The sequence below is a fragment of the Somniosus microcephalus genome, chromosome 27, assembly GCF_052327205.1.
Source record: "Somniosus microcephalus isolate GS21.2 chromosome 27, FLI_Smic_1.0, whole genome shotgun sequence".
Lineage (NCBI taxonomy): Eukaryota > Metazoa > Chordata > Chondrichthyes > Squaliformes > Somniosidae > Somniosus > Somniosus microcephalus.
In genome coordinates this window covers 33,342,712-33,363,586 of record NC_141013.1, presented here as the reverse complement: position 1 = coordinate 33,363,586, position 20,875 = coordinate 33,342,712, and the positions used below count along the sequence as shown (strand labels likewise).

Sequence of the window (20,875 nt, the reverse complement as noted above, 5' to 3'; positions counted from 1 at the left end):
CTTATATTCGCTAGAGTTTAGAAGAATGAGAGGGGATCTCATTGAAACTTATAAAATTCTAACAGGACTAGACAGACTAGATGCAGGAAGAATGTTCCCGATGGCGGGGGAGTCCAGAACCAGGGGTCACAGTCTAAGGATAAGGGGTTATCCATTTAGGACTGAGATGAGGAGGAATTTCTTCACCCAGAGAGTGGTGAATCTGTGGAATTCTCTACCACAGAAGGCAGTAGAGGCCAATTCATTAAATATATTCAAGAAGGAGTTAGATATATTTCTTAAGGCTAAAGGGATCAAGGGATATGGGGAGAAAGCAGAGACAGGATACTGAATTTGGATGATCAGCCATGATCTCATTAAATGGCGGAGCAGGCTCGAGGGGCCGAATGGCCTACTCCTGCTCCTATCTTCTGTGTTTCTATCTCCCCAATGCTGTAGATTGTAGACACTGTCATTGAGTGGGTCTTAACCACCCATTCCACAGATCTGAATGGGTTTGACCTGCCAAAAAGGGCTATAATACTATATTACTAGACAAGTCTAACCACCGCCCCTTGACATTCAATGGCATTAACATCGCGGAATCTCCCACCATCAACATCCTGAGGGTCACCATTGACCAGAAACTTAACTGGCCCAGCCACATAAATACTGTGGCAACAAAAGCAGGTCAGAGGCTAGGTATTCTGCCGCGAGTGTCTCACCTCCTGACTCCCCAAAGCCTTTCCACCATCTACAAGGCACAAGTAAGGAGTGTGATGGAATACTCTCCACTTGCCTGGATGAGTGCAGCTCCAACAACACTCAAGAAGCTCGACACCATCCAAGACAAAGCAGCTCGCTTGATTGGCACCTCATCCACCACCTTAAACATTCACTCCCTCCACCACCGGCGTACCGTGGCTGCAGTGTGTACCATCTACAAGATGCACTGCAGCAACTCGCCAAGGCTTCTTCGGCAGCACCTCCCAAACCCTCTTCCACCTAGAAGGACAAGGGCAGCAGACGCATGGGAACACCACCACCTCCAGGTTCCCCTCCAAGTCACATACCATCCTGACTTAGAAGTATATCAAAATCCTGGAACTCCCTCCCTAACAGCACTGTGGGAGCACCTTCACCACACGGACTGCAGCAGTTCAAGAAGGTGGCTCACCACCACCTTCTCAAGGGCAATTAGGGATGGGCAATAAATGCTGGCCTTGCCAGCGACGCCCACATCCCATTAACAAATTTTTTAAAAAGCTGACTTTGTAGAACTGAGAAGTACAGGTGAGCTTTCTTGAGAATTCTGTTTCCTACTAACTTGTCCAGGCACCTCTACTTGTTCGGCCCAGGCTAGTTTAAATGTAATACTAAGACCACCAGCTACATGTTCTAAACTGAACAGAAGTGGGTAGCAAATATGATTAATATTAAATCAGTGGAGAAGATGGTACATAACGTTCATCCAACGCCACAACCTGCCCATGATGGGCAGTGAGAAATCCCTCATTGTTTCTCGGGTAGAGAGTTAACGAGTTTGGAGAGGACGGTGCCATTCGCAAACATCAGCTCTTTTGATGAACTTCACCAGGTCATTGATGATGAGAATAGAGTATGGCTTCTCTGAAGGACTCTTAAATAGGTGTCACCATTAAAAAAAAATCCATTTTCTCTGCATTTGTGTACCTCTTATGAAATGGTGTACTCTTTTGGTTTTGGTGTTTAAACAAATCAACTGTAACTTAATAAAACTTTAAATAAAACTTAACAAATTAAATTAAAATTTGGTTGGCCGGATTGATGATGCACTCCAGTCTCCGCGGTGCCCACCGGTCGTGGAAGGCCTCAAGCGTGCCGGCGGACACCGCGTGCTCCATCTCCAGACAAAATGGTGTATCCCCTTCAACAACTACGTAATCAGATCCGCCAATAAAGGATCAGCTTTTTAGTCAGGCAGCGTCTACCGAGAAATCTCGAGGGCTACTGTTCTGACTGCATGTTGGACATGGTGAGAATGACTCCATCTCTGAACCAGGAGCTTGAGGGTGTTAACAACTGTCCTGTTGGGAGCAGCAGGATCTCTTAATGTTACCAAGCTACAGGCAAGTGCTGTCACCTGAATCTAGAACTGAAATAAGGGAAAGAGAATCCACGTGGATTCAGAATCTGAATGGTTGCAATGAACATCAAGGATATAATCACGAGTGAGCAGTATCAGAGGGGAGTCTGCAGTTATTTTTGATAGTTTTCCTTTTTGCTTTTTTACCCGGTATTGACAGAACTATGCACGCTGATGGGGTGAGATGAAGAGGGGTGGGAGGAAGCTCGCGTGGAGCATAAACGCCGGCATGGACCAGTTGGGCTGAATGGCCTGTTTCTGTGCTGTTTAGTTCTCTGTAACAACTCGGCAGTTTGGCCTGAAGTAGAGTTGCTGACCTGGATATTAGATGGCTCCGAAATGACATGTTGCGAGGCTTTGCGTACATTTTGGTTTCAATTAATTTTGACATGATTGGTAGCAGGTTAGCGGTCTGCAGTTACTGGGGTCTGATTTTGACCCCTTTTTTTTTGGAATGATAGACAGGCTGACTTGGCTCAGATGAGGCAGCGGAATTGCTGGTTTCTCGGGTACCGCCGTGAGAATCGGTGCTAGTCGCCATTCCTTCTGTTTTGATTTTGTTCTTTGTTATCGTGAAATTCCTGCCTTCGCTAATTTTAGTGATAAATGTTCCATACGAAGTATAAAGTGATGCGGAGTATCGCCTAATTAGTTTCTTCTATTCTCCAAGACACAGGGGCCTAGAAATTCGGTTTGGGGCGCCAAGCTCGCCTGGGCGCCGGAATTACCGCTGCGAACGGAGCCGTTTGCGCCATCCCGATACTCAGTTTCAGCACCCCAAACGGAAGCGCGGTGCTGCTCGAGGCGCCCCGCATCCCTCTTGGGGCGCTGAAACTGAATATCGCAGCGCAATGTGCCGCAGCGCCACACGCTGCGGCATGGTGCACTGCAGTACTGCAGGCCTTCCTCCCCTTCTTAAAGGGGAGGGGCCTGCACCAGCGCAATCGGAGATCGCGAGTGCCGGCAAAAGAGCCCGGCACCAAGGAGAAGTGCCGGGCACTTGGGACACAGCCGGCACTGCCCGGGGTGGGGGGGGGGAGCTTGGGAGGCTGGGGACGGCGGCGCGAGGAGGTGCTGGCAGGCAGCCAGCAAAAAAAATGGCCACCCCGCACCTCCCCTTTAATTAGCGTCACTACCGCCGCAGGTAGGCCCCCCTGACCTGGTCGCAAATTGCGACCGGCGTTACAGCGGGGGGCGCGACCAAATGTCGCGATCGGGACGGTAGCGGGGTGCTGCGCACACCGATGACATCATTGGTGGCGGCGCAGCGCTACAGGCTAACGCCGCCATTAGCGCCCCGCTAAATATCGCGGGAGGTGTGGCCAGTGGCGCTAAAGCCACTGAGTGCCCTCTTTAGGCACTAACTGGTGGCGCAGCCCACCGAATTTCTAGGCCAGGTTCTTTTGTTATTTAATTTAAATTGCAGCTAGTGAGCGGGAAAAAGTAAGTATTGGAGCCGTTCTCGAAGTAAACCGCGAGGAGCAGGCAAATCCTTTCCCGTCATCTGCGATCAGAGTTGCTCCGATCAGTGTAGGCCGCACTTGGTAACTGGTTTACTTTTCTCAGCTGCTTCATGAATAGCAGCTCAGCGAGGCCCTTCTGGCTTTCTCACCGGCCTTTCCTCAACATCGGACATGATTTGGCAGGGGGGCTCACTTTGACCTCTTTTTAAAGTCGCTCTAAGGGAAGACAGCGGCACAAGCCGAATTCTTGCCCTCTGGCCTCCTAATGCACAGCTCGCTGGCTGGTTCAGCGCTCCCGCGGAGGTTTGGCGAGCTGGCGCTGCGAAGGAGGGCCTGAGACCAGCAGAAAAAAGCACGAGAGATAATCAAATACACGGGCTGCAATTGAAGGCTGGATGTCTGAGTAATTGACTCAAAGGGCAGGATTTTCATTGGGCCACGGAGGCAGGATTGGAGGCGTGTGGGGGGTTAAAATCTCGAAATGGGGGGGCCACGAACCCATCCCGCCCCCAACCCGCCCCCAACCCGCCTCCATGCCAATTTCAAAGGAGGCGGATACCCGCCCCGCACTGGGAGCCGCCTCCCCGAGGCGGGAAGGGGATTAGTGCCAATTAACTGCCTGTTAACAGGCAGTTTTTAGCCTAATCCCTATTTTTATTGCTGAAGTGTGGGATTCCTGACGGCTCCAAACCACGCCAAGTTAGCGAGGCGGGCCGTCGGGCTGAAGCGCTTGGAGGGTTCGAGATGTCCGGTGTTCAGGTGAGTGATGGGTGCATGAGTGCAGCGGTAAGTGTGTTTGGTGTGTGTAAAGTGTTTAAAGACGTTTTACTTACATTTACTTACCTTTACAGCCTTCCTTCCTTTAGGTCTCGGGAATCCCTCATCTCGCCGGCACAGAAAGCAGAATGGCCGCCAGCTGTCAAAAGTTGCAGCATTCAGCTTTCTGTTCTGGAGAGATCTCTAAATCAGCCTGAGTGGAAGGAATTAACTTGGAGTACAGATTGTCAGTGTTTGCTGTCAAACGCTGATATTTCATCTGTCAAAAGCTTTTGACAGATGAAATGTCAATCTGTGATGTCACCTGTTGCCGGGTGGCCCTTAATTGGCCTGCTGAGCCTGCTGGGTGGGCTCAACAAGGTCAATCAAGTGAAAATTGCGTGGGTTGGCTAGAACTCGATGGAGGCAGGACTACAACCCCGAAAGTTGTAGACCCGCCTCCTACACGCCTCCTCAATCAAAATCCAGCCCACAGTATCAAGATTGTGCACTCTGCCATACGCAAGTGTATTTCTGCAGTTCCATTTGTTTAACCATTCTTTTTTTTTTTCTTACCCAATTAACTGTAACTTAACAAAACTTTAAATAAAACTTAACAAATTAAACTAAAAATTTGGTTTGCCGGGATGATGATGCACTCCATTCCCCGCGGCACCCACCGGTCTCGGAAGGCCTCGAGTGTGCCGGCAGACACCGCGTGCTCCATCCCCCCATGGCCACCTGGGCGCAAACATAGCCGCGGAAGAGAGGTGGGCAATCGGGCCGGACGACCCCCTCGACTGCCCGCTGCTTGGACCTATTAATGGCCACTTTGGCCAGGCCCTAGGAGCAGCCCTACGAGGAGGTCCTCCGACCTGCCCGCTCCCCTCCGCACCGGGTGACCGAAGATCAGGAGCGTGGGACTGAAGTGCAACCAAAAATCAAGGAGCAGCCCCTTTAAGTAATGGAACACGGACTCCTCTAGGCTGTTTAACCATTCTTGTGCCTCATGGATAGTAAAATTTTCCCTCAGTAAAGCCTTTGCCCTATTTAGGACACTAGAAAATGCTGACCTACTGTGCCAGCCCCCCCGCCCCCCTCCCGCATCCTGGAGAAAGCATAGCTCAAAAACGGCCTTCAACACGGGTCTTAGGACCTGTGAAAATATGGAGCCAGGTGAAAGTGCTGCAGGCTTGTCATAGCATAAGCTGCAGGTATACCCAGAGTTCCCTCTTATTTTTGTAATGTGGGGGCAGTGAACCTAAAAGATGAAACAAAAATTGCAGTTTGAACGTAGAAATTATTGAAGGGGAGGTGAGTGCCGAAGGCTTGAGGTTTATTTTCCAGTGGGATTGTCCCTCTCCCCAGAAAGTCTTGACCTTTTTGATATGCCATTTGGTGCCTTTCCAGCATTTTGGAGTCTGTTGTAATTCTGCCTTTGCAGCCAAAAAAATAAAAACTGAAAATAAAAGTAGCGTAGGGATTTCAGTACATTGGTGGATCTAATTCTTCCCAGTTCTTCTTCTTAGGCAGTCCCTCGGGACCAAGGATGACTTGCTTCCACATTAAAAATTAGTTCTCAGGTGACTGATGAATCCAATGCGGGACCTACAGTCTCTGTCACAGGTGGGGCAGACGGTGGTTGAAGGGGCGGATGGGGTGCTTGGGTTGACGTGCGCTGTTTGCGCTTGGCTTCCACTTGCTCCCGGCGAAGAGACTCGAGGTGTTCGGCGCCTTCCCGGATGCTTCTCCTCCACTTTGAGCGGTCTTGGGCCAGGGATTCCCAGGTGTCGGTGAGGCTGTTGCACTTTTTCAAGGAGGCTTTGAGGGTGTTCTTGAATGGTAAAATGGTTACTGTATGGTAACAAAGGGACCTTCAGCATGAAATGCTATCCGTTTAAAATGAAGATGGTTGTCATGCATGGCTCTGACATTTATGAATGAATACTTATAAAATTGATTACTCTCTCAGGGTAACCCAAGAAACTGCCACAGGAATCAGTTATACTTTTCATTTTATATTTTGATTTTTTTTTTTATATAGGTACAAGCGATCCTTATGTCAAGTTCAAACTGGCTGGGAAAACGCTGTACAAGAGCAAGATCATGTACAAAAACTTAAACCCTCGATGGGACGAGACCTTTGTCGTTCCAGTCAAGAATTTAAATCAAAAGCTCTACGTCAAGGTAAAAAAAAATGATTGTACCCAACTGTCTTGTTGTGGTTCTGCAAAAACCCCTATCATAATAAATGTTGTTATTATACTTAAGAGTTAAATGTTAGGTTCAGTGAATATATTTTGGTTGGATTCAGTGGTTCGGTTCACTGGTTCGGGTCAACGGTTATGGTTTGTTTGGATTCCGTGGTTCGGGTCACTGGTTGTAGTTTGGTTAGGATCAGTGGTAGGGTCGATGGTTACACTTTTCTTGGGTTCAGTGGTTAGCATAAATAGTTAAATTTTGGTTGGGTTCAGTGGTTCAGGTCAGTGGTTATATTTTGTTTAGGTTGAGTGGTTAGGAGCAGTGGTTATATTTTGGTTAAGTGGCGTTCAGTGGTTACGGTCAGATAGTTGTATTTCCAATTGGCTGTAATAGCAGTAGCCCTCTTTTTCTTCGAAGATTCAGCTTTAAATCAGCTGGGAAGCCCGGGAGGAAGTTCGGTGTACTTTGTTAGTGAACAATTGCAAGTTAAGTAAACTTAGGCAGGCTGAAACCAAGCCCTGGGGAAAGGGCCGTAGCATTTGACAGTCCTGATTCTGGCACTAATTAGCACTGATTTATTAACATTTTACAAAGAGGATATAGAGACACTGGAGAAGGTGTAAAAAAGACTTGCAAGGATGATACCAGAACTGAGAGGTTATAACTATCAGGAAAGACTGAACAGGCTGGGGCTCTTTTCTCTAGAAAAGAAATGGCTGAGGGGTGACCTGATAGTGATCTTAGGGGTTACGGGGAGTGGGCAGGGAAGTGGACGTGAGTCTAGGTTCTGATCAGCCATGATCCTATTGAATGGCAGAGCAGGCCAGAGGGGCCGTATGGCCTACTCCTGCTCCTACTTCTTATGTTCTTATGTTAAAATTATGAAGGGGTTCGATAGGGTAGATGTAGAGAAGGTATTTCCTTTGTGGGGGCATCCAAAACTAGAGACAATGAATATAAAATAGTCACTAAAAAAATCCAGTAAAGAATTCAGGAGAAACTTCTTTACTGAGAGAGTGGTTAGAATGTGGAACTCGCTACCACATTGTAGTTGAGGCAAACAGCAATAGATGCATTTAAGGGGAAGCTAGATAAAAGCATGAGGGAGAAAGGAATAGAAGGTTATGTTGATGGGGTTAGATGGAGTGGGGTGGGAGGAGGCTCGTGTGGAGCCGTTTTGCTGAATGGCCTGTTTCTGTGCTGTAAATTCTCTCCAGTGTAGTACCTGGTGCCCTCCTGAGCTGTAGGGACTGTGTAAATGCAAAGTAGAGGCATGGAACCCACATCATACCGACTGTGCATATACTTGATTGAAGCACTGAGTGAGAAATGCTCCAATACTACGTGACTCACTCTGTTGAAAGCATACAAACATGTTAGTCAGTCTCGGCTCAAAATTAAACACTCGTTGCTAGATTAACCCATTCAAAACATTGCACCATCCTAAAATGGCGCCAAATTCTATTATGCCATAAATTAATATTCTGACCAGCTACTGGCGGAATATAAACTGTTCAGTGAGTAGCTTTGAACAGCGTCAAGAGAGAATTTAAGTTTGTGCATGTTATGTAATTGGATATCATGCAATCCAATTGGCTTGACATGTGAATCCTATTTTTGGTACTAAACATGCCAATTGTTGCTGTTCATGCTGTAGTTTCTCACATCTCCAGGTTTGGAATTAAATTGAAACTAGTGGGGTTTGTTATTCTGAAGTACAAGGATTGTGCCGACCATGTATGAGTGAAACTGGTGGAGCTATTGAAGAAACTTTTGTTCTGGGCATTTGTGGAGGTTCGGGTAGTTCAGAATTCTGAGGAAGATCCCACATGTAAAGTTCAGTGTGTTTTGGTTGATAGAAGCCAGCAGAGATCAGTGCAAGGCAAGACAAAACCTGCGGTCTCTATACGCTTTGGGGACCAGTTGTAGAGGGTGGTTTCAGGCTGACCTGCTGTCACAGTGAGTTCATGTGCTTTGTGTTCTTTCTGACTGTGTTCAGCATTTTCCTCCCAGCTGCATATTACATCGAATTTACAGCACAGAACAGGCCATTCGGCCCAACTGGTCCATGCCCACACCAGCCTCCTCCCACTCTACTTCATCTCACCCTATCCACATATCCTTCTAAGCCTTTCTCCCGCATGTACTTATCCAACTTTCCCTTAAATGCATCTATGCTATTCGCCGCAACTACTCCGTATTTTGGGAGAATTTTATGTGGGTTATGAAGCTAAACCATTTTGACCTGTGTGTACAGGGATTGGTCTCGTATTGTAGTAGGCCCTTTATACAAGCACTGATCTCCTGGCTGGGACAGTGGAATCCTGACACATTTTTGGTTCTGCCGAGAAGACCGTCCGCAAGGGGAGTGAGTGGAGATTAATAGCGACAGGCCTTAGAGGAGGTCTATTGCTGTGTAGTGTGGCTCGCGGCTTCTGTGGTACCTGGCAGCGTCAAGAATTTTACAAAATGGTACTTAAGCCTGGGCAGCCCACTCAACGGGTGACGGAACGCTCCAGTGTTGCTATGCCAAAAATGGCAGAAAATACATTGGAGGCTGTATGTCCATCATTTGCATAGCAGCACAGTGCTCCTGCCCATATGCAGGCAGAGTATTTTACGCCCCTCCCCGTAACCTCTGGCAAGGCGGCTCCTGAGGAAGTCCCTGATCTGTACTGTTCCTTTTGGTTCGGAGTGCAGGAGTGCCCATCCCACACACGCCTCCAGGAATTCCCTTCGTTGACCCATTATGTTTGAGCGGTGCAGCAAGATAGCCGCTCTTTATAGCAACACGTGAAAGCGTGCACTTAGCTGTATCGAAAATAGTCACATTGGAGATGAGAACAAGGCCAAGATACAACCCTATATGGTATTGAAGATTAGATTATGGGAAATAAGCGTACAATCATTGACTTTAATGTAGTCACTGTGTAAATCATAAGAGCACAAGTTACTTCTGGATGAGGAAGGCCATTCAGCCCATTTTAGTTCATCCACCCTGAACAATCCTACATTCACCCCATTGCTGCATCTAGTTGTTTCTTTAGTGATTCCAGGTCATTTCAAATGTTGATCACTCTCTGCATGAAGAACCTCCTGATATCAGTCTTAAAGGTACCTTTTACTACTTTGAACCTGTGTCCCCTTGTCCTACTCCCACTGTTTAATTTAAAGTAGTATTCTGGATTGAAAGTTCCCATACCATTTGCTATCTTAAGAGAACCTCAATAATATCCCAAATTAGACACCCCTCCTTTCCAGGCCAGTAAGCCCAAGTGTCTCCTGCCTTTTCTCGTAACTCAAACGCTGACACCAGGGATCAGCCTCCCGTCTCTTCTCCGCACTGCATCCGGCGCCTCAATGGCTCCTTGATTTCCTCGACAGCCAGAACCGGACACACATCTCACGGTGTGGCCTGACCAGAGCACCGAATTATTTCCTCTTTGATGCAGGTGGCGATGACAAAACCGATGCTGCAGCTTGTGGTGCAAAAGCGTTCTTCTTTGTCCTCGTGTTTGCTTAATCTCAGCGCGACACAATAATGAAAGAAAAAATCTCTCCACAAATAGGTGTACGACCGAGACTTGGCCACGGATGATTTCATGGGCTCTGCATATCTCAGTCTGAACGATCTTGAAATAAACAGGTCTGTAATATTATTGTGTTTACCACTTTGCTTCCATTTTACTGGTGTGCCAGAAAGCAGGTGCACGCTGTTTGGTTTTATACTGTGAGTGATTGAAGAGCTTTATCAGATAGAACAGCACCTGAACTCTGAAAATCTAAAGGAGCTCCTGCAGATTTAGGCAAAGCAAATAAAAGATATGAAGTACTCAAGACATTATCATCTGAAACTAAGTGCTATTAAAAGCACAGCAATTGTTCCCCAGCCTTGAGGATTAAGGATTTTATAAATTATAAACTACTGGAGACTGGATTTATGGCACTGTTGGCATATGTAACAGAACTTCAGTGAAGGCCTGAAATGACTTGTAATCGTGCGCAAGAATTCTGCTGAAGTTTTAAAGCACCTCCGCTAATATATTGACTAAGCCTATGGTGATATAGTGAAAACTTTGAGTGCTGATGCAACTCTCTGACTTTAGATTTAATTAAAGCCTATATATCCATCCCTATAATGGTATTAATCTACATAAACATAGAGGCCCAGAAATTCCGGTTGGAGGCTTCCCACGGGCGTAAACCCCCGACCGGCACAAACAAACTGCGCCGACCGTAATAGTAGAAGATAGGAGCAGGAGCAGGCCATTCGGCCCCTCGAGCCTGCTCCGCCATTCAGTGAATTCAATAATGCTCTGGGCCGGCGTAGAATCCCGTTGATGTGCCTCCTCAAACTGCCGGTGTGCAGGGCCCGCATATCCCAGGGGCGCAGCTAGTTCGCAGCGTCCCTGGGATCACGTGGGCCATGGGGAGCCAATCCGAGCAGGGAATCTCCATTCATAGATTTGACAGGAAGACCTGTCAAATCTATGAATAGAGATCAGCCCCAAAATATAAGTAAAACTTCAAATAAATTTTACAAAAAACCTCACATTTTTAAAATGACTATAAATTACATAAATTAACTATTTTAAACAAAAATTTAAATTTTTGAAAAAATAATTAAAGTTTTTAACGGGGTTAAAAATAAACTTACCTTTCTTTAACGTGTTTTAAGATGATAAATCAGTGGGAAAAAAACATTTCATTTACTTTCTTCACCTCTTAGCCTGGTAAAAGCAGGCCTTGCGCCCAGGAGCTTCAGGCCTCGCGCCTGCTTTTCCAGGCGCAGTTCTTTCAGACTTACCCTGGACTGAAGCAACAGTTGAAAAAAACGGAAGTTGTAGCCGTACGCGCTGCCTCTCCGGCGCAGGCGTTTGACCTGTGCAGACCTTTCTTTGAAGAATGGAAGTTCCAGTTTCCAGCGCATGCGCAGTGCATGCCTAAAACAGGCACTTCCGTTGGCCCTATGGGTGAGTACACAGCGCGTGCACACCCGTAGGGAATGGAATTTCTAGGCCAGAATAAATAGGTAATAAAAACTTAGTCATACAGCACAGAAGGAGGCCATTCAGCCCACCATGCCTGTGCCGGCTCTTTGAAAGAGCTATCTTAATAGTCCCACTCTACCTGCTCTTTCCCCATATAAAGACTGAGATAAAAACCTATTCAACATCCAGCGGATGAACCTCAAACCTTACCTCACAGCAGTTAGAACTGGATGGGGACCACATCTGATTCCGGTACCTCTGAGGGCGTGCATTGTGTTAAATGGTGGATCCGTGATTTACCGCCATCCGTTCCTTGTGAGCGCAATTTCCCATTGGGGCCACGGGATTGCAGAATCGGCTCTTAAGAGTGTTCCATTAAGCACGCAGAGCCTGATTCTTGTCTATCTTATTTCCATTAGCAGCACATATACCATTGTGCTATTTGGTGTTGGTCAGATTGAGTATTTTCCCCATTGACACCATTTAATAAGTAATGAATGTGTAAGTGATATATTAATGATCACTTGAGCGGGGGGGAGAAGAACAGCACTGGTCCCCTTGTGTAGCGACAAAGTAAATGCATTCAAAAGAATCGTGCTTACAATTTTGCCAGGCAAAATGACCAGGGCAATTCTTCCCCACCATAGCAGCCCTTTTGCTTGTCTACATGTTAGACTTTTAAGGCTTGGAAGAGCCCAGTGAGTTGACTTATTTCTGTCCAATTGCTATCTAATGCTTGACAGTATAGAGGATAATCTTATTTTACAAAATTGAGCTCCAGGTGCAGAGCTCTGTGCGACGGGAGCACATATTGGGAATTTGGGCATGGAAGTCAGCATGCTCCTAACATTAAAATGGGCGTCGATCTTCACACCCAAATTTCCAATAATGTAACCCCTTATTGCGAGGCTCTAGGCTGTGACTGCTGACTTGTGAAAACCTAGTCCCTATAATTCAAGGCCACACCTAAAAAGTTTGCCGGTATTTTTAATTGCGTGGGCCATTTTCCTTCTGTTAGTGCTGTCCAGAAGGAGTTGCAGCTTGATGACCCGAACAGTCTGGAGGACTACATGGGGGAGATTATCTTGGAGATAAAACTCGCCAACAAACCGAAGGAGAGCAGAAGAAATGTGAGTAAAGGGTTCATTCCTTGTGTCGTGATCTACTGCATGTTTTATATTTATTGAATGATGTGCGACTAAATGTTAACCGTGGGAGTTATGCGTGATGAGAAGCGAGAGTCCTTTTGAGTACAGTAACCCTGGATTTATTGCACATTTCTGGGTGCATGTGTCAAGTAACCAAAAACCTCGCTTAATGTAGAGTGTTGAATAAATTGAAAGATCGCGATCTTGTAGCTTTTTTTTGATGGTGGTCGAAGACTAGTGCAGTGCCGATGGTAAACTGAACCATCAACGGTCACGCAAGTCAATGCATGGAAAATCAAGGCTGGGCGCTGCCTCTAATCCGTGCTTCCTGCCAGGAATACCGGATCTTGGAATTAGATAGAGTGCAGCAGGACTCCAGACATTGTGCAGCTGGAAACCACGTCATTCTCTATTTAGGAGCCACTAGTTCTCGAGTCACAGCCACAGTAGATAATAAATACTGTATGATAATGTCTCTAGTCCTGCTAAGTGAAATTTGTATAAATGGAATTAGATTTGATTGGTGTTATCCCCCAAAGACCTACATTGCTTGAAATGTTCAACTGATTAGAATTTCCATTTGCTTTAGCATCTTGCGGATAGATGCATTTAACGGGAAGCTAGATAAGTAGATGAGAAATAGAAGGATATGCTGATAGGGTGAGATGAACCAAGGTAGGAGGAGGCTCGTGTGGAGCCTAAACACCGGTATAGACCAGTTGGGCCGAATGGCCTGTTTCTGTGCTGTACATTCTATGTCAATGTAAGATGCTTGCATCTGCAGGATATGACCAGTGGTCTTAATTCTCATCCAGAGTTCATCAGAAACACAACTGGGCTCCCCCTTCCCCAAACGCTTTAAACAAAGCTTCTGTAAAGAGACTCCCTGTCCTGGAAGGTTCTCCTCTGGGAGTGTAGGTAGGCAGCTTGCCCTCGTCTCCGCCCAAGATGCTATTCAGTCATTCAACCCGACGTTGGCCCTCTCTCTGCAGTTTGTTTTCTGCACAGCAACATGGCTGAGATCAGGAATTGAAGAGGGACTGGAGTAGGATCTAACGCGCATCCACCAGTCTGTGAGGCATGCTCATACACGCTGCATCACAGAGCTGTCTTCACATCTGTCATGGAGCATTTTAGAAGGTCGTGGGTTCAAGTCTCACTCCAGACACTTGGGGACATAATCCAGGCCGACACTCCAGTGCAGTGCTGAGGGAGTGTTGCACTGTCGGAGGTGCCGTCTTTCAGATGAGACGTTAAACCAAGGCCCCGTCTGCCCTCTTAGGTTGATGTAAAAGATCCCACGGCACTATTTCGAAGAAGAGCAGGGGAGTTATCCCCGGTGTCCTGGGCCAATATTTATCCCTCAACCAACATCACTAAAAACGGATTATCTAGTCATTGTCACATTGCTGTTTGTGGGACCTTGCTGTGCGCTAATTGGCTGCTGTGTTTTCCTACATTACAACAGTGACCACACTTCAAAAAGTACTTCATTGGCTGTAAAGCACTTTGAGACGTCTGGTGGTCGTGAAAGGCGCTATATAAATGCAAGTCTGTCGTTCTTTCCAGCAGGGGTCATTAGGAGGTGATTAGGAGCAACAATTTTATTTGAACCTCCCTCACCCCGGGGGTGCTGAGTCTAATTGTAGCACCTCACTAACGAGGCACAGACCAAGGATTGTACGTGGGACCTCCCACTCTGTGTTGGCCACGAGCTGCACCCAGTAGGCCATCAAGGAAGCTGAAGGAATTTAAATGACATGAATGTTCACTGGGTTGGAAGATTTATATGTGAAGAGTTTGTGCAGCCACGGAGCGTACTGGTAGTAAAGACAGTCTTTAAAACAGATCGGATTTCAATCAGATGTGCTGCTGCATTCTCATTTCCTCCTTGTGCACTGAAGTTTGCATCTTCTTTTCGGCTACCTATGTACAGTTGTGTGCTTTTTCTATCTAATGAATTTCTTCTGCTGATTTATCAGTGAATAGTTTTGGTGGAGAGAAATGCAGGTACTGCCAGCTGTCTCTCCCTCGTCGGCCCTGAACTTTGTGAATTGAACCATTATGCTCCAGTTTCCATTTGTCTTTGTCTGGTTGATGTTGGATTGGAGTTATACTGCTGCTTTAGCATTACAGGTAGACTATCCTTTATCCAAAAACCTTGGGACCAGCTGTGTTTCGGTTTTCGGAATTTTTCGGATTTCAGAAGGTTTTCATCTCCGTATCTGACAACAAACACTGTTGCTTAGCAACAGCTTGTAAACACTCGGGCCCTGCCTTGGAAGCGTCTCTGAAGCTGTTGCTAAGCTACAGAGACTCTTTCCACAGCCTGACTGTTTAAAAAAAAATGCTAGTGGAAGAAAAAAAATGCTAGGGGAAGAAAAAAAACCGAACAAAACGGCTGCTGATTTCTGCCGTTAGATCGAGGTTTCCGGCTCCCCCCTGCTCCTTACCTGAATTCCTTGACTTAGCGGGGGTCTGGGGCTCGACTGCCGCTGCCAGTTGTGGGAAAGCCGGATATCGGCTGACTCCTACACTAAGCTGGCCCGCAAATCAGGTCGGCGGGGGGGAAGAAAAGACGATCGGACGGGCCGCTGCATCTATCGGACGGGCCGCTGTATTGTTGGGTTCACTCTCCCGGTACCTCCTTCACACTGCCCGGCTCGGCCTGCAATCTCCTACCCAGGAGGGAACTCTGTGACCCTCTGCCCTGCTCACAGGGAAAGGCAAAGCTCCCGGACCACTCCTGTCATGTTTGGCGCCACTCGGGTCATGTCGTGCGCACGACTTACGCTCCACGAAAAAACTTTCGGTTTTTAGAGGTTTTCGGTTTTCGGAAGTGCGGATAAAGGATAGTCTACCTGTAATACAAAATGGTCTCCAGGTGTCCTTTGATGCATAAGTGACAGTATAGCTCAGGTAAGCACTCTAACTCCCAAGCGCATTAAAGAGAGGTAGGTAGTCTTGAAGGTGGTTGGGCTTCACACTGGGTTCAGTATAACTCCAACCCCGTGTGGAAGCTACTTTGTAAAAAGTACTCAGGCAGTCGATCGAACCTCCTAGGGTCTTTCCAAACTGATCTTTCACTCTTTCGAATGTCTGAAGTGGACGAAAATCTCATAGCAGTGAAAACGAGCAGAGCATTGTGAGCATGCCTGTGCTGAAGATCATTAAGTTGATGTGCAGTCAGCAGTATAACTCGAGTCTGCCAACTTAGCATCACGCTGTACAGATCCCAGTCCCAGACCTGTACCTGCGGTAGAACTGCGGCCTAAAATTAAGTACAAACCTTAATTGAAAGAAAACGCAGCCTCTGATAGGACACTTGACTGCAAGTTGTACCCCCCTGTAGGGTTACTGAGGGCATTTACTCTCCCAGGGGGCGGTGATTTTGTTTCGTGTGCCGGAGGCGGTTGGGATCGAGCAGATGTTCTGAACGGCAGTTGGCAGGTAACAGGATGGGGGCGGCATGTTTTGAGATCCCGAGGTCAATTTGCACTGGAGTTGTCTGTTCAAAACATCGGTTGCATAACTACGTATTGTTGCTGGCAACGTGACCACTTTAAATCACGCTGCTGGATCCCAGCGTTACAAAGCAGCAGGACAAAAAAGTGACAGCAGTGCAATTAAAAAAAAAATAAAGGAATCACGCCGGCCAGGCCCGTTCCGATTAGAAAAAAACATGGACAGATGCAGAAATTCCATGACTGGTGCCAGAAGGGTTAAATGGCGTTGTTCGAAAAAGTTGGTATTAATAAAAGAATAACCATGCACAATTGCTGAATAAACCTTAGTTTATTATGATTTGTAGAAATTTGAACCTAAACACAAATAAATCAGTTTGATTCGGTAAATGTATATTTTCTGATACAGTAACATGCATTTATATAGCGCCTTTAACATAGTAAAACATCTCGCGACGCTTCACAGGAGATTTATCAGACACAATTTGACACAGTTTGACACCGGAGCATACCTGGGCCTTGTAGTCAGGCCTGGCTCACTTTAGCTGAGGAGGCGGCCCTTCTCCAAGTAGTTGCGGAGTTGCTCAGAAACGCCAGTCTGATCCTGGCTGCGATTTGTTTGATGTCATTATTTATACAGATTCTGGAGCGGCTTCGGTGAATGTTCTCTGTTTTTATGCATAAACGATCCCCTTCAGAAATGGTTAATTTGTCATTAACAACTGCATTCCTCTTTTCATTCCCATCATCCGTCTCCTGCACCCGGTGCCACCTTGTATCCCATCTGTTCACCAGGCTAGTCAAGTCGGGAAGAAACGAGGGACGAGTACAAAGGTAACACTTTACTCTTTTTTTTTTTGGATCAGTCTCAAAATGCTTTTGTCAGCCTTATATATTCCAAAAAGAAACAGTTTATTAGCCTAGTTTCCTGGAAGGAAAGGGTTTCTATGTCAGGGGTTTCCTGGAGACCTGCCTAGTCTGTAGGCCAGGCTACATCAGTCATGGCGCTGAGCCACCATTCGGTGATGAGAGTGAGCAACACAGTTATCTTCTTCAAATATTCTGGGGAGTTTTCATTTGCGCTCGGTTCCTGGATTAGACTGTTCCAAAAACAGCCTCTCGAGAAGTTTCCCGAGACAGATGCTTTGCCATGGTACCTCAAACTATTATGATGTGGTTTTTCAGCAGATCTCTTCAAATTTTGATGAACCAAAATTTTTCTGCGGCAGTGATGCACCGTGCAACTTAGGGTTGGCAACTCTGGTTGGATGTAATCCTGGAGGTTTAATCACGTAACCTCTGTTCGCGTGACCTCTGTTCCCGCGGTTTGCAAATCTTATCGCATTTACCTTCTAAAGGTTGAGTCCCCTGTAGTTGAGGGTCTTTGATTCAGGGTTTCTTTCTTCTTGACCCTGCACCTTTAGTTGGCTTCTTGCACTTTCAGCAACTCTGGAGACCACCAGAAGCCTGAGCCAGGGTCAAGGGTCATTTCCCATGCAGGATGGGCTCCGGCTAGAATTCCCACCAGCATGGGGGAGCCCACCGCTGCAGCATTGGAAGAGCCGGCCGGATTTAAAGGGGGTGGATGAGCCCCAAAGAGGATTCCAAAAATTCATTTTAGGCTTCAGCCGAGACTGAAGCCTAAAAAGGTCAGTGCCAAGAACATTCTGCATCCCCCCTGATCCATTGATACACAAACTTGTCGTCAAATGCATGAAGAAATAGGCCCGGAGAATATTGGCACAATTGTTTGATAACAATGCAAATCAGCAGTGGTAGAAATGTTAGGAAGGATGACGGTTGAATATACAGGTTTTGAGGATGGGGATCGTTCAGGGGTTTGGGGAGAAAGTACAATGAGTTAAAACCATTTCAGGAAAGGACCACTTGATTGGCACCCCATCCACCATCTTAAACATTCACTCCCTCCACCACTGGCGTACCGTGGCTGCAGTGTGTACCGTCTACAAGATGCACTGCAGCCACTTGCCAAGGTTTCTTTGGCAGCACCTCCCAAACCCGCAACCTCTACCACGTAGAAGGACAAGGGCAGCAGGCGCATGGGAACACCATCACCTCTAAGTTCCCCTCCAAGTCACACACCATCCTGATTTGGAAATATATCTTTGTTCCTTTATCGTCACTAGGTCAAAATCCTGGAACTCCCTCCCGAACAGCACTGTGGGAGCACCTTCACCACATGGACTGCAGCGGTTCAAGAAGGCGGCTCACCACCACCTTCTCAAGGGCAACTCGGGATGGGCAATAAACGCTGGCCTTGCCAGTGACGCCCACATTCCAGGAACGCATATAAAAAAACTTGATTTGCTGTGCTCCCTCTCCGTGTTAAGCACGAGCATCAAGTAATGATCAGCCCCATAACCTGTAATAGCAGAGCACTTGGAAAACAGTGACAGGATTGGACAAAGTCAGCATGGATTTACAAAAGGTAAATCGTGCTTGACTAATCTACTGGAATTTTTTGAGGATGTAACTGGTAAAATTGATAAGGGAGAAAGTATTTGGACTTTCAGAAGGCTTTCGATAAGGTCCCGCATAAGAGATTAGTGTGTAAAGTTAAGGCACATGGGATTGGGGGCAAGGTATTGACTTGGATAGAGAACTGGTTGGCAGACAGAAAGCAAAGAGTTGGAATAAACGGGTCTTTTTCCGAGTGGCGGGCAGTGACTTGTGGGGAACCGCAGGGATCGGTCCTTGGACCCCAGCTATTCACAATATATATTAATGATCTAGACGAGGGAATTGGATGTAATATCTCCAAGTTTGCAGACGACACAAAACTGGGTGGGAATGCGTGCTGTGAGGAGGATGCCGAGAAACTCCAGTATGATTTGGACAGGTTGGGTGATTGGGCAGAAGCATGGCAGATGCAATATAATGTGGATAAATGCGAGGTTATCCACTTTGGTGTCAAAAACAGGAAGGCAGATTATTATCTGAATGGCAATAGATTGGGAAAAGGGGAAGTGCAACGAGACCTGGGTGTCCTTGTGCACCAGTCGCTGAAGGTAAGCATGCAGATTCAGCAGGCGGTTAAGAAGGCAAATGGTATGTTGGCCTTCGTAGCGAGAGGGTTCGAGTACAGGAACAAGGATGTCTTGATGCAGTTGTACAGGGCCTTGGTGCGATCACACCTGGAGTATTGTGTGCAGTTTTGGTCGCCTTATCTGAGGAAGGATGTTCTTGCCATGGAGGGAGTGCAGCGAAGATTCACCAGGCTGATACCTGGGATGGCAGGAATGACGTATGAGGAGAGATTGGGTCGGTTGGGCTTATACTCGCTGGAGTTTAGAAGAATGAGAGGGGATCTCATTGAAACTTATAAAATTCTGACAGGACTAGATAGTCTGGATGCAGGAAGGATGTTCCCAATGGCCGGGGAGTCCAGAACCATGGGTCACAGTCTAAGGATAAGGGGTAGGCCATTTAGGACTGAGATAAGGAGGAATTTCTTCATCCAGAGAGTGGTGAACCTGTGGAATTCTCTACCACAGAAGGCAGTAGAGGCCAATTCATTAAATATATTCAAGAAGGAGTTAGATATATTTCTTAAGGCTAAAGGGATCAAGGGATATGGAGAGAAGGCAGGGACAGGGTATTGAATTTGGATGATCAGCCATGATCGCATTGAATGGTGGAGCAGGCTCGAGGGGCCGAATGGCCTACTCCTGCTCCTATCTTCTATGTTTCTATGACACTCCACCGATCGTTGCCTTCAGCCTTCAGCTCCTCTCAAGCCACCATGTTCGGGGAGCAGGGTGGGCGGGGACATTCTGTAGTTCCCAGAGACCTGACCCACCGAACGGCAGACACAAGTAAAGAACCACAGCCCCCGGGATGCCGCCGCCCAGAGGTTCATGTGTCAGTTATCGCCACGGCAACAGCTGGAGACTCCACAGGCGCGACCCGCGAATCCCGAACTCTACTTCCCTATATTTGCTCCCAGCCATTTGCTGGCAGCAGTGCCTGGGAAAATGAATCTTGCATTCCTGCAGACTCCAGGACAATCCGGGAGGGTTGGCAACTCCCTGGCAGTCCCAGTGTTGCACATCCCGTTCCACAGAGACCCTGAAAAGGACCTGACCAGTTCAGTCAAGACCTTGCTTGCAGTTATTGGCAGCAAGTGTGGTAACTGGAGCAAGCAGCCCCAAAAACTCCTTGTGGTGACTCAGTATAAAGAGCAGAGAAAGAAAGAAAGAGACTTGCATTTATGTAGTGCCTTTCACCACCACCAGATGCCTCAAAGCGCTTTACAGCCAATGAAGTACTTTTGAAGTGTAGTCACTGTTGTAATGTGGGAAACGCGGCAGCCAATCTGCGCACAGCAAACTCCCAGAAACAGCAATGTGAAAATGACCAGGTAATCTGTTTTAATGATGTTGGTTGAGGGAGAAATATTGGCCAGGACACCGGGGATAACTCCCTTACTCTTTTTCAAAATAGTGCTTTGGGATCTTTTACGTCCACCCGAGAGAGCAGACAGGGCCTTGGTTTAACGTCTCATCCGAAAGACGGCACCTCTGACAGTGCAGCACTCCCTCAGCACTGCACTGTCAGTGTCAGCCTAGCTTTATGTGTGCAACTCCTTGGAGTGGGACTTGAACCCACAACTTTCTGACTCGGGCGAGTGTGCTACCCACTGAGCCACAGCTGACACTGAGAACCCACGGGGTCGGTCCAGATACACTGGTGGACTGTGCTCGCTCCCTCTCTCTTTCTGCTGGGT

General features: G+C 47.1%; 1 protein-coding gene across 3 annotated transcripts in view; it reads left to right on the top strand.

The window, feature by feature from the left end:
* LOC147100112 (multiple C2 and transmembrane domain-containing protein 2-like) overlaps positions 1-20,875 on the top strand; it is a 538,576-nt gene that overhangs the window by 273,782 nt on the left and 243,919 nt on the right. For all 3 annotated transcript variants that reach the window (XM_085968827.1, XM_085968825.1, XM_085968826.1), the window contains exons 5-8: positions 6,368-6,510; positions 10,095-10,171; positions 12,535-12,646; positions 16,924-16,962. In XM_085968827.1, coding sequence (XP_085824953.1) covers positions 6,368-6,510; positions 10,095-10,171; positions 12,535-12,646; positions 16,924-16,962 — 371 coding nt within the window. The remainder of the gene's footprint in view (positions 1-6,367; positions 6,511-10,094; positions 10,172-12,534; positions 12,647-16,923; positions 16,963-20,875) is intronic.